The sequence below is a fragment of the Chiloscyllium plagiosum genome, unplaced genomic scaffold, assembly GCF_037043375.1.
Source record: "Chiloscyllium plagiosum isolate Xiang-an unplaced genomic scaffold, Cpla_swu_hap1 HiC_scaffold_10, whole genome shotgun sequence".
Taxonomy (NCBI): Eukaryota; Metazoa; Chordata; class Chondrichthyes; order Orectolobiformes; family Hemiscylliidae; genus Chiloscyllium; species Chiloscyllium plagiosum.
The window spans coordinates 97,889,187-97,901,808 of NW_028270148.1; the positions used below are offsets into that span (position 1 = coordinate 97,889,187).

Sequence of the window (12,622 nt, forward strand, 5' to 3'; positions counted from 1 at the left end):
TCTATGAAATCTGGGGACACCTGGGATGTCCTGGAGAGGAATTGATCCTCCTGGGAGCAGGCATGGTGGAGACAGAGGAATGGGGATTAAGGGATTGAGTTTTTACGGCAGTAGGGGGAGTAGGAGGAGGTGTAGTCAAGGTAGCTGTGAAAGTTGATGGGTTTAAAGTAGATGTCCGTGTTGAGTCGGTTGCCAAAGATGGAGTCGGAGAGGTCCAGGAAGGGGAGGGAAGTGTCGGAGATGGTCCATGTGAACTTGAAGTCAGGGTGGAAATGTTGGTGAAGTTGATGAACTGATCAACCTCCTCGTGGGAGCATGGGGTGGTGCTGATACAGTCATCAGTGTGGCAGAGGAAAAGGTGGGGGGTGGTGCCGGTGTAACCATGGAAGATGGACAGTTCCACATATCCTGCAAAAGAGGCAGGCATAGCTGAGACCCATATACGTGACCATGTCTACCTCTCTGGTCTAGGAAGTGGGAGGATTCGAAGGCGAAGTTGTTGAGGGTGAGGACAAGTTCTGCCAATTGAATGAGTGTGTCAGTGGAGGGGAACTAGTTAGGATGGCAGGAGAGGTAGAGATGGAGGGGTTGTAGGCCTTTACAATGGGGAATGGATGTGTATAGGGACTGGATGTCCACGATGAAAATGAGGACCTAGGGGCTGGGAAATCGAAAGTCATAGAGAAGGTGGAGGATATGGGTGGCGTCCTGAACATATGTGGGAGTTCCTGAACCAAGGGGGACAGGACGGTGTCAAGATATGAGGAGATGAATTCAGTGGGGCAGGAGCAAGCGGAGACGATAGGTCAAGCGGGGCAGTCAGGTTTGCGGATTTTGAATAAGAGGTAAAACTCAGCCGTGCGGGATTGGGGAATTATGAGGTTGGAGGTTGTTAATGGGAGATTCCCTGAGGTGATGAGGTTGTGGATGTTTAGGTGATGATGGTCTGGTGATGGCAGGTGGGGTAATGGTCCATGGGGTAAAAGGAGGAGGTGTCCATGAATTGGCATCTGGCTTTGGTGAGATGGAGGTCAGTGCATCATACTACCACTGCACCACCCCTGCCCCCACCCCTTGTCAGCTGGTTTGATGGTGAGGTCCATCTACCAAAGTGCATCATCTTATATTTATCAGGGTTAAACAACTATCTGCCACTGCGCTGCCCATCTGACCAAACCATTTATATCCTCCCATAACCTAACACTTCACTCTTCACTGTCAACCATCCAGTGAATCTTTGTGTCATCTGGAGACTTACATATTATCCCCACGACATTCTCATCTGCATCACTTATTAATGTCACAAACACTAAGGGTCCAAGCAGTGATCATTGTGGTACGCTGCTGCATGCAGGGGTCCAGTCACAAAAACAATCTTCTCCCACCATCCTCTGCCTCTTATCACTAAGCCAATTTTAGATCAACAATTTACCTGGATCCCATGAGCTTTTATTTTTATCAGTTTCCCATGCTAAACTTTGTCAAAGGCCTTGCTGAAATCCATATAAATAACATCTACTGCCCTAGCCTCGTCCAAACACTTGGTCACCTCCTCAAAAGATTCCACCAGATTTGTTAGGCATGACCTCCCTCTGCTGGTAATGCTGACTGACCTTGTTCAACTCTTGCCTCTCTAAATGGAGATTTTTTTTTCATCCACTATTTTCTTCAAAAGTTTCCTTACCACTAATGTTAGATTCATTGGAATATAGTTCCCTGGTCTATCTCTATCATCTTTCTTGTAAATTGGAATCACATTAGATGTCCTGCATTCCTCTGTCACCTCCCCGTGGCTAAAGATGATTTAAAATGTGGGTCAAGCCTCGATATTTCCATAATTTTAGTATAATTTTAATTTAATTGCCTTTATAATATCATGTCTATCAATTTTCTGTTTCCTGCTGAATTTGTTTAGGCGGAAGTGGGTCCTGCAGATGCTGGAGATTAGAGTCAAGATTAGAGTGGTACTGGAAAAGCACAGCAGGTCAGGCAGCATCCGAGGAGCAGGAAAATCAATGTTTGGGAAAAGCCCTTCATCAGGAATTCCTGATGCCAGGAACGTCGATTTTTCTGCTCCTCGGATGCTGCCTGACCTGCTGTGCTTTTCCAGCACCACTCTAACACAGAATTTGTTTGTCTCTTTGTGTCAGAGCATGATCATTATATTCTTACATATCTTAACCTGATTGCTTAGTCTATGTGTTAATTTTGTCATGTACGTTGCAGTGCAATTCAGTCTTTGAGCTGCAAATGTGTTTTTTGAATACAATGTCATGCTATTAAAGCGTTTGCAATTCTCAAGAATATAATCCCAATTTCTCTAGTATCACTACACAACTGAAGTTGCCATTCACTATTGATGTTTTAGTACACCTCTTCAGCATCCTCTCCAAGGCCACTTCCTTAAATGTGGCGTCCATATTTGATTTATAGGTCAGCCAGTAGGCAGCGTGGTAGGACAGTGCATTGACACATCATATTACAGCATTATCTGTTATCTGTTTGTGGGCGGCACGGTGGCACAGTGGTTAGCACTGCTGCCTCACAGCGCCAGAGACCCGGGTTCAATTCCCGCCTCAGGCGACTGACTGTGTGGAGTTTGCACGTTCTCCCCGTGTCTGCGTGGGTTTCCTCCCACAGTCCAAAGATGTGCAGGGTCAGGTGAATTGGCCATACTAAATTGCCCGTAGTGTTAGGTAAGGGATAAATGTAGGGGTATGGGTGGGTTTCGCTTCGGTGGGTCGGTGTGGACTTGTTGGGCCGAAGGGCCTGTTTCCACACTGTAATCTAATCTAAATCTAATGTAATCTAATCAATATCTGTTGGTAGCATTTACAGCCAGCGTGTCTATTGAAATACCACCACCCACATTTTAACACTATCTGGATCCTGAAGGTATTGGATTTTCCTGCAAGGGATGCAGCAGAGTCAGAAGTGTGCAGTACGTGGCTACAGCAAACATTACTCATGCAGTGGCCCTACTCCCAGAAAAAAATTACTGTAGGTCTGAGGAGCCAGTCACAGTTTCCAAAAATACATTTCTGCTCTTCACAATTAATACTTCTAGGCCTTGTTTTGTAAAAGACTTCCGTATTGCAAGAATGATCTAGTAACCTACTCTGTAAAACAGTTACAAGGTTAACAGAGCTGAAAGTGTATAAGACTGAACAGGTTGTTGTTCGTTTATCTTAGAAAAGAGAAAACTAAGAGATCACCTGATAGAGATTTCTAGAATTTTGAACATCTTGAGAACAAACTTTAATAACATTCTGGCCAGATAGTGTCAGCAAAACTAAACACAATGCCCCTGACAGACTTTCCAAACCCTGCAGGCTGCTAAATCCCATGGTCTGTCCATCATAGTTGTCTCAGAGTAAAATGACACGGTTATCTGCTGCTTCTTGACAAGGAGATTTGACACGAAATAGATTCACTAGCTAAAGCAACCTTAAGCAGCGCCTTCAGTTTGTTATTTTGAACAGACATCAAAATGTATTGTTTCAAGTTTAGGATCTTATGCTGTATATTATGTAAAATATATTACATCCTGGTTATTCATGTAAGTGGTCCAAATATTCTAGATTCAACCATGCACTCATTCTGCCCAATGTCTCTCTATGGAATAGTATACTCTGGGGTGTCACAATTCAAGCTAAATTGTTAAGAAATGTCTGAGAAAAAGATTTAACTTTAATAAAAACTGAGCAAGTAAATCCCATTCCAGGGCAACGGCACCTTGATCTGACACACTGAACTGAGCCAGAGTTGGAAAAGGGTATTGAACATTGTTGCATCCAATTAGTTACATCACAATTCAGCAACTTCGCAAACTAATAATTTTGCTTAGACCTTACTTTATTTTCAGACATTTTGAATTCCACACAGAGCTTGAGGCAAGTGGGAAACATTAATTGTATTAAGATGTAAATAAATCACAGCTTTAGTACAGTGATGATATCCTTGCATCTAAGTCAGAAGTTGAGTTCAAGTTGCATTGGAGAGTCTTGAGCACAGAATAAAGGCTAACAATGTAGTATAGTCCCTGGGGAGTACTGCTCTTCTGCAGCTGCTGTCTTTTGACTGAGACATTAAACCAAGACCCTGACTGATCTCTCAGATGGATGTAAATCGTCACATGATTAAAAACCTATTCCTACTTAGGAACTTGCTGAACAACTTCTATGACTAACATGCCTTTTAAAAAATGTTGTGAAAAATGTTCTAATCACTAAATTTAGTGGTGATTTAATTGGCAGCCCTCGCAATAATACAAGATATTGAATGTGCTACATTTCTGCACATTGGTGAGTCATTGTGTTTGTCAAAGTAGAATAACTTATACTTACCTTCCTTGTTCTCCCTGTGACCATGGTGAAAAAGTACCCTTGTTTTTTCTATTTATAAAACTAAACAACTGTCATTGTCTCTGATTGGTAGAAAAAAACTCGATGTTCATAATTAAGAAGCAGGGTCTACTCTCCACTCCTCCACCTCTGGTCTCATGTAATATCCCTCCCTTTGTCGCAATTATGCTTTCAGCCACCTGGGTTCTACACACTGAAAGTTCTTCTGTATACTTTGCATGCTGCACATGTCCATCTCTCTTGAAATCCTATTACTTTCACCACTCCTTAGAAATTATTTTCCTTGGCATGTTGTTTAATGTTGACTCTACCCCTGCAAAATCCCTTGAGATATTGGTCTATGTCAAAGAAGCTCCTTTAAAGCAAATTGCATTTGAGGAAACAGCATTAAAACCTAGCTAATTAGTATTTTTAGATAGTCGCTTGACTACACTTTAAATTAAAACACTTTTTTTTCACTTCCTAAAAATATACATAATTGCATTAATGAAAGTGTAAATAACAGAATATAGGAAGTAGGGGCTCACCTCCAAAGAACACAAGACAAAAATAATCACATCACAAGTTAAAAAAGGAACAAGAAAGTTGAAAACTATTAAACATAACATAAGATGAAAAGAAAACAACTTACATTTATAGAGTCACACAGCATGAAAACAGACCCTTCGGCCCAACTTGTCTGCACCAACCAGACATCCTAATCTGACCTAGTCCTATTTGCCAGCATTTGGCCCAAATCCCTCTAAACCCTTCCTATTCATATATCCATCCAAATACCTTTTAAGTGTTGTAATTGTACCCACCTCCATCACTTCCTCTAGTAGCTTGTTCCATTCACGTGCCATCCTCTGCGAGAAAAAGTTATCCCTCAGGTCCTTTTTAAATCTTTCCCCTCTCACCTTAAACCTATGACCTCTAGTTTTGGACTCACCCACCCGAGGAAAAAGACCTTGGCTATTCATCCTATTCATGCCCCTTATGATTTTATAAACCTCTATAAGGTCACCTTTCAGCTTCTGACACTCCAGAAAAAAAAGGGCTCAGCCCATTCAGCCTCTCCTTATAGCTGAAACCCTCCAGTCCTGTTGCGCCTTTCACAATCCCAGCATGTCCCAAAATACTCCACAGTCATCAAATTACTTTTAAAGTGTGGCCACGAGTGCAATGTAGGACATGCAAGGGACACTTTTCACATTGCAAGATCACAAAAAAAAGCTTTGTGACAATGACTGGTGAATCTTTCAGTGGCGTTGTTTTAGGGAAAAATGGGGAGAACTACCCTGCTTTTGCATCCACCTAAGAAAACAAATGGGGCCTCAGCTGAACATATCATCCAAAGTTTAGTACTTCCAACAGCCCCCTTGTCCTGTTCTAGATGCCATCCTTGAGTGGATTCACATCTTTTACTAAGAGGTGAGAGTGCTACCAACTGAACCACAATTGAAATGCAGTAACATAATTAATATTTGTCATTATTATTGCTAGATTTGACTACCAAGACTGAGGCTGTACTTCCAGCAATGAGATTGCTAAATAGCATAGGCCTCTGTGAATTCACCTGAGTTATTTGGCATTTGCTGCTGAACATCAAGCTTATTGATGCCGAGTTCTGGTAACACTAAGGTCTGTAATTGTGTATTAACAGCATGAGTAATACAGGAAAAAAAGAACTGGGGGAGTTCACAGTTTTGCACGCTCTGACAGGCTGGCATCCCGAGATCATCCCACTCCGGTAAGCAATTGTGGGAAAATTAATTTGCATGTCCCAGGTTAAATCAATAAGTTACTGTATTTATTAACTTGAATATTGGAAATAAGGTAGATGCTAGATTTTAAATGGACTTGTGTAAACTATTGTGTGGCAAAATAACTGTTATACCACTATAATCTAGAATTTGTGATTGAATACTCCCAAAGCACACATCAAATGGCAAATGTGATCAAGAGAGATCTCATGGAATTTTCAGCAACTCCCTCAAGTGTTAATAAGATGGGTCATCAAATTTTAAAAGCTTCACAAGGAATCACAGTTCTTCACCCTTGCCAATATGGCCTTGAAACTCCCTCTCAAAAGTCTTTCCATCATGGACTACCTCAATGACTGCTCTAATTTTGGCCGCCCTCCTTTCCTGAGTCTATATTCTCTTGCATTCCAGAAACTGCTGTCCAGCACTCAATCTGGAATTAAGAGTCCAATGATGACCATGAATACATTATCAATTGTCAGGAAAACCCCATCTGGTTCACTAATGCCCTTTAGGGAAAGAAACTGTCATCCTCACCTAGTCTGGCCCACATGTGACTCCAAACCCACAGCAAATGTGGTTAATTCTTTAACTGTCCTCTGGGTAATTAGGATGGGTAATAAATGCTGGCCTTGCTAGTAATGGCCATGGCCTGTGAATGAATACTAAAAAAAAAACTAAACATAACTCAGCTGTTCATCAAGAGCTAGCCTCACCAAGCCAGTCCTGCCTATTGATTTTCCCTGAGCTCCAATCTTGCTCAGTTACTGGATTGTTGGGACTTCATTGATAATTTTTTTATTTTCCTGATGATGATTGATGCCAGGCAAGGTGGCCTGAAGTAACCTTTTTTGTCCCTCCCTCCTAGTTTGAAAAGCAGTGTTACATTTATCAACTTCCAATTGCTGGCACTATTTTAGAATGTCGGGATTTTGGAAAATCAACATCAGTGCATTGACTGTCTCTGCAGCTACCTCTTTTTGCCCTCCCAGCATGAAGGCTGTAAGGTTCTGGGAATGTGTTGATTTTTAGCCCATTCCTTAAATTTCTGTAGCATCAGCAGGGAAAACTTATTAATTAGTTTATGTTCCTTGCTATTTTTAGACCTTTGGTCACCTTCTATTTCTGCTATGTTATTTGTGAGACTTCTGTTGTGAAGGCAGACACAAGATTCTCACACAATCACATCAGTGTTAAAGTGCAGAAACTGGCTATTCAACCCATTGTGCCTGCGCCAGTTCATTAAATGAGTATCAGTACCTAGTGCCAATGTTTTTAATCTATATCCTTGCACACTACTTATTTTTTCCATAAAATCATCTGATGTCTTTTGCATACTTTAATTGAAGCTGCCTCCATCACATTTGCAGACAATGGATGTAGGTTTGCTCGCTGAACTGGAAGGTTCATTTCCAGACTTTTTGTAACCCTACTAGGTAACATCTTCAGTGTGCCTCTGGGTGAAGCACTGTTGATCATTCCTGCTTTCTATTGAAATGTTTGGGTTTCTTTGGGTTGGTGATGTCATTTGCTATGGTGACAGCATTCATGTGATGATGTCATTTCCTGTTCTTTTTCTCGGGGGTGGTGGACGGGGTCTAACTCGATGTACTTGTTGATAGAATTCCTTTTGGAATACCATGCTTCTAGGAATTCTCATGCATGTCTCTGTTTGGCTTGTCCTAGGATGGATGTGTTGTCCCAGTCGAAGTGGTGTCCTTCCTTATCTGTATGTAAGGATACTAGTGAGAGAGGGTCATGTCATGAACATCAACCAGCCACAAAATGACATGACCTTAGGACAAGCCAAACAGAGACATGCTCGAGAATTCCTAGAAACATGGCATTCCAACTGGAACTCTCAACAAACATATCGAGTTAGAACCCCATTTACCACCTCCTAAGCAAAAGAATGGGAAATGACATCACCACAGGAAATGATGTCACCATAGCAAATTACATCAACCCAAAGAAACCCAAACATATAAATAGAAAGCAGGAATTATCAACAGTGCTTCGTCCGGAGGCCCACTGAAGATATTACCTAGTATGGTGACAAAACATCTGGAAATGAACCTTCCAGCTCAGTAAGCAAACCTACATCCAGAACCTCAACCTGAGCTACAAATCTTCTCAAAACTCCTATTTCCAGACAATGCCTCCCATATCCTAACTACTTGCTGACTGACAAATCTTTTCCTCACTTCATCTTTGCTTCTTTTGTAGATCAGTTATCTCTCGACGCTTCAGGCTCTCTGCCTTTATTCCTGATGAAGGGCTTTTTGCCCGAAACGTCGATTTTGCTTGTCCTCGGATGCCGCCTGAATTGCTGTGGTCTTCCAGCACCACTGATCCAGAATCTGGTTTCCAGCATCTGCAGTCATTGTTTTTACCTCATTAAATCTATACCTGCTAGTTCTTGTTCCTTTATACAACTGGGGCCAGTTTTTCCATGTCACCTCTTTTCAGTCCGCTCAGGGGTTTGAAACCCTTTATCAAATCTCTTCTTAGTCATTTTGTCTCAAAGGAGAACAGTCCCAACTTCTTCAATCTGTCTTCATAACTGAGGTTTCTCATCCCTGGAACCATTCTTATAAACCACTTCTGCACTTCCTCCAATGTATTCATATCCTTCCTATAATGTGGCACCCAGAACTGTTCACAATACTCTACCTGAGTTTTCTAAACATGACTAGTAAACCAGGGATGGATCTCTCTTGCTATTTTTTTCATGGAACCTATTTGTATTGAAAATTTTGAACCATTTCTTTAAATGTTTCCCACTGTTTAGTTAATGCCAAACATTTTAATCTATTTACACAAACAATCTTAGACAGCTTCCCTCCTTCATAATCACGCTTTGGCTTTACTTAAGTTTGGGATTCTTGTTTTGGACTTGAGAATGTTGCTCTCAAACTTGACAAGGAAGTCTGTTGTATAATGTTTACGCTTATTGAGCTGATATTTTACTGTGAGATTACTAATTAAGTCTGCCTCATTATCCAATACTCTATGTAAAATAGCTTTGAGCTAGTTGGCTTAACACATTCAGTTCCAGCAAACTGTTACGAACACAGTCTACAAGCACAAGTTCCAGACTACCTTTGTCAATTTGATTTTGTTTGTTGATGTGAAGGTTGAAGTCTCCCATGTTTATTACATTGTCTTTATTAAAATCTCCAATATTGTTTTGCTTGGTATTCTGCCTAACAGAAAACTTCTATTAGAAGCATTATGGAAATATAGAAAATAGGGGCAGAAGTAGGATATTTAGTCCTGGTCTTCCAGTCAGTGTGGTTATGACTGATCAGTCAATTCAGTGTAATGTTTTTGCTTTCTTCCCATACCCTTTGATTCGTTTAGTCCTAAGAACTATATCTAACTCCTTCTTATAAACATTAAATGTTTTGGCCTCAACCACTTCCCTCAGACACCTGGTTGAAGAAATGTCTCCTTCTTTCAGTCCTAAATGGTCTACCCTGGAACCGTAAGTTATGACCTTGGTTCTGGATTCCCAATCATTAGAAACATCCTTCCTGTGTTTACCTGTCTAGTCCTGTTAGAATTTTATGGATTTCTATGAGATCATCCTCATTCTTCTAAACTCCAGTAAACATAATCCTAACCGATTACAGTCTCTCTTTATATGTCAGTCCTGCCGTCCCAAGAATCAGTCTAGTGATCAGCACTCCCTCTGTTGCCAGAACATCCTTCCTCAGATAAATTAAAACCAAAATTACACATGATTCTCCAGGTTTAGTCTCATCAAGGCCCTATGCAATTGCAAGACATTTCTGATCTTGTATTCAAATTCTCTCACGAGGAAAGCCAACATACCATTTCCCATCTTCATTGCCTAATGCACCTGCAAGCTTACGTTCAGCAACTGGTGTACAAGGATACCCATCCTCCCTTTCACAATCTATCACTATTCAAATAGTAGTCTACCTTTCTGATTTTGTTAACAAAGTGAAAAATCTCACTGTCATTCACATTACGCTTCATCTGCCATACATTTGCCCACTCAGTCAACTTGTCCAAATCACACTGAAGTATCTCTGCAATCCACACTCAGTTCACCCTCCCATCTAACTATGTGTCATTTGCAAACTTGGAAATATTATATTTAGTTCCCTTCTCTAAATTATTAATACTATCAACTAATCCCATCAAACATCTTAAACCCTTCTTTTTCCCAATCTTCACACAAACTGATTCTATTTCCTGAGCTTCTGAGCCAAGATCCATACTTACCACTTTTCTTATATTACCTTTTATTATCAGGACCATTCCTCCTTTTCCACCTTTTTGAAATGTTAGGGAAGCTGGAATATATATTTCTAAACTTCAGTCAACATGGAATCATGTCTCTTTAATGGCAATCAGTTCAACTCATTTATGTATGTTTGTTTGCAAGTTCATCTATTTTGTTATACCTGTTTGGCACTTTCAAATAAAATTCTTTAATTTTATTTTTATTACCACAATTCTTTACAAGGACTTATTTGCTTATGCTTGACAACATTTTATACCTTTATACTTTAACAGCTGCACACATCTGCCTGTACACAGTGGTGCTTCTTGATATGTTCCCAAACAGTACAATTTACCTTTGACATTTTTTTCCAGATCTGAGCAGTCTGAGAGAATCTGGTCCTTTCTGAAGACACTTCTCCCAGAGTTCACTTTTGCAAATGAGGAACCTGTTGTGGCCAAAGTGCCTTCAACAGAATCAATACAAAAAATTGGGAAGGAAAATGAAGATATTGTGGAAGTTGTCAGCAGCAAACCAATTGAAAAAGTAAGCAAAGGTAAAGTCATTGTATTTCTTTTCAAGCTTATAAGTTGCCACTTGAATTAGTCTGCTGATGCATTGTAACATTACCTGTTTCTGAATATGCTTCATCTCCTCTTTTGAGATCCTTATTCATGACTTTGTTATCTCAAGTTGCAACTATTGAAATTCTCTCCTGGTTGACCTGTCGCATATTCTGTAAACTTGAACTTATCTAAAACTCTGCGGCCTATATCAAGCATATTTGCATCAAGCACCAATTACTTGTCACTTCTGTGCTCGCTGACAGAGATCAGTTCCTAGTGCAGCAGCATCTTGTTCTCATGTTCAAATCCCCACAACGGGTTGAATTGTATACTGTTTCACCAGCAGGTTTGATGGCAAAGGATCTTCCAAAAAATCCAGCCTTTTCTTGCCTGCCACTATCTGAAATTTCACGAAAGACAATGGAACGTTGGATGGCTCACCGCTGTTGGTCCTATAGATGCCCTTCACAGAAGACCTCATGCTACCCACTTCACTATTTTACCTACAGCAAGTCATTGGCCCAACTACTTTAAGCTGTTATCAGGCAAAGGGGAATGAATAACTCCCTTATGGGCCATGAGAAGCACATTATGTTCCCAATACCCTATTTGTTCTTTACCATCCTGATAGAACTCTCAAATACATGCCCCCTCTCTCTCTTAGACACCTCCTTCACACTCTTTCTCAGAGTTCTACCAGTCTGACCCCACCTATATGCCAGGCTTACCTCTCATTGCTCTCAAGGGTCCTCTTTTTCATGTACCACATATGGTCATGGCAGTGGCTAAGAATCAAACCTGTTGCTGTTGGGACTACAGAGCTGTCAGCCATCTGATTGACCAGCAGCTCTTTAAATCAGGACTCCCCGCCAAGATTCAAATGGAATTCTTACCTTGAAGAGATTAATGCTATTCCTAGTGATAAACTGCTAATGGGTGACCATCAGGATAGCAGGTGAGCTGTCTACTCCCTGATATTTCAGACAAGGGGAATAGGGGAATGGAGATCACAGTGCCCCATGAAATTCAGCCTTATCTATCTTTCTAACCTCGAGCAGCCTTAGATATCCCAGCTTCCATCTCCTATCAAGATCTCTGCATTCCTCCAATTCTCGTTTCTTCTGCATCCCCAGTTTTTATTGTTTCACATTGGATGCCAGTCTTTCATACTGTATGTGGGTTGTTGTTAAACATTGTCACATTACATTTCTGTGTAGTGTCTTGGAATGATTTTGTTACATTGAAGCCACTCTATAAATGCAGAAGATTGTTGATGTTTGTATATTCATAGTTTTATTGTTTGTACTTGTAGTGCTGTGACACACACACACAAACACATGCTCGCATTCACAATGTTCAAATGTAATTGCACCCTTTTTATTCCTTAGCTCCGGTAAAATTGAACCCTCTGAGATATCCTCTTTCTCCAGCACTACAATGTTCTTTTTAATCAATACCGGCATGAGATCAAATATGTTCTCCTTAACATTCTTGACCTTATCCTCACCAGTCTGTCTGCCAAAAGATGCATCTGTCTGTGACAGTATCGCCAGGAGGAACGAGTGCATACTCCTTGTAGACTCAAAGTCCTTTCTTCACATTGAGAATATCTTCCATCGTGTTGTGTAATGCTATCACTCTGTTAAATGACTTCAAACAAATCTAACAACTCAAGGTTGGGCACCTATAAGA

At 40.7% G+C, this 12,622-nt stretch overlaps 1 protein-coding gene across 3 annotated transcripts in view; it reads left to right on the forward strand.

Moving 5' to 3' along the window:
• Window positions 1-12,622, forward strand: part of adgb (androglobin) — a 386,047-nt gene that overhangs the window by 192,317 nt on the left and 181,108 nt on the right. For all 3 annotated transcript variants that reach the window (XR_015758508.1, XM_087991569.1, XM_087991570.1), the window contains exons 7-8: window positions 6,010-6,096; window positions 10,739-10,920. Coding sequence is in view for 2 of the 3 variants with exons in the window: in XM_087991569.1 (XP_087847695.1) it covers window positions 6,010-6,096; window positions 10,739-10,920 (269 nt within the window). In the remaining variant the exon portion in view is untranslated. The remainder of the gene's footprint in view (window positions 1-6,009; window positions 6,097-10,738; window positions 10,921-12,622) is intronic.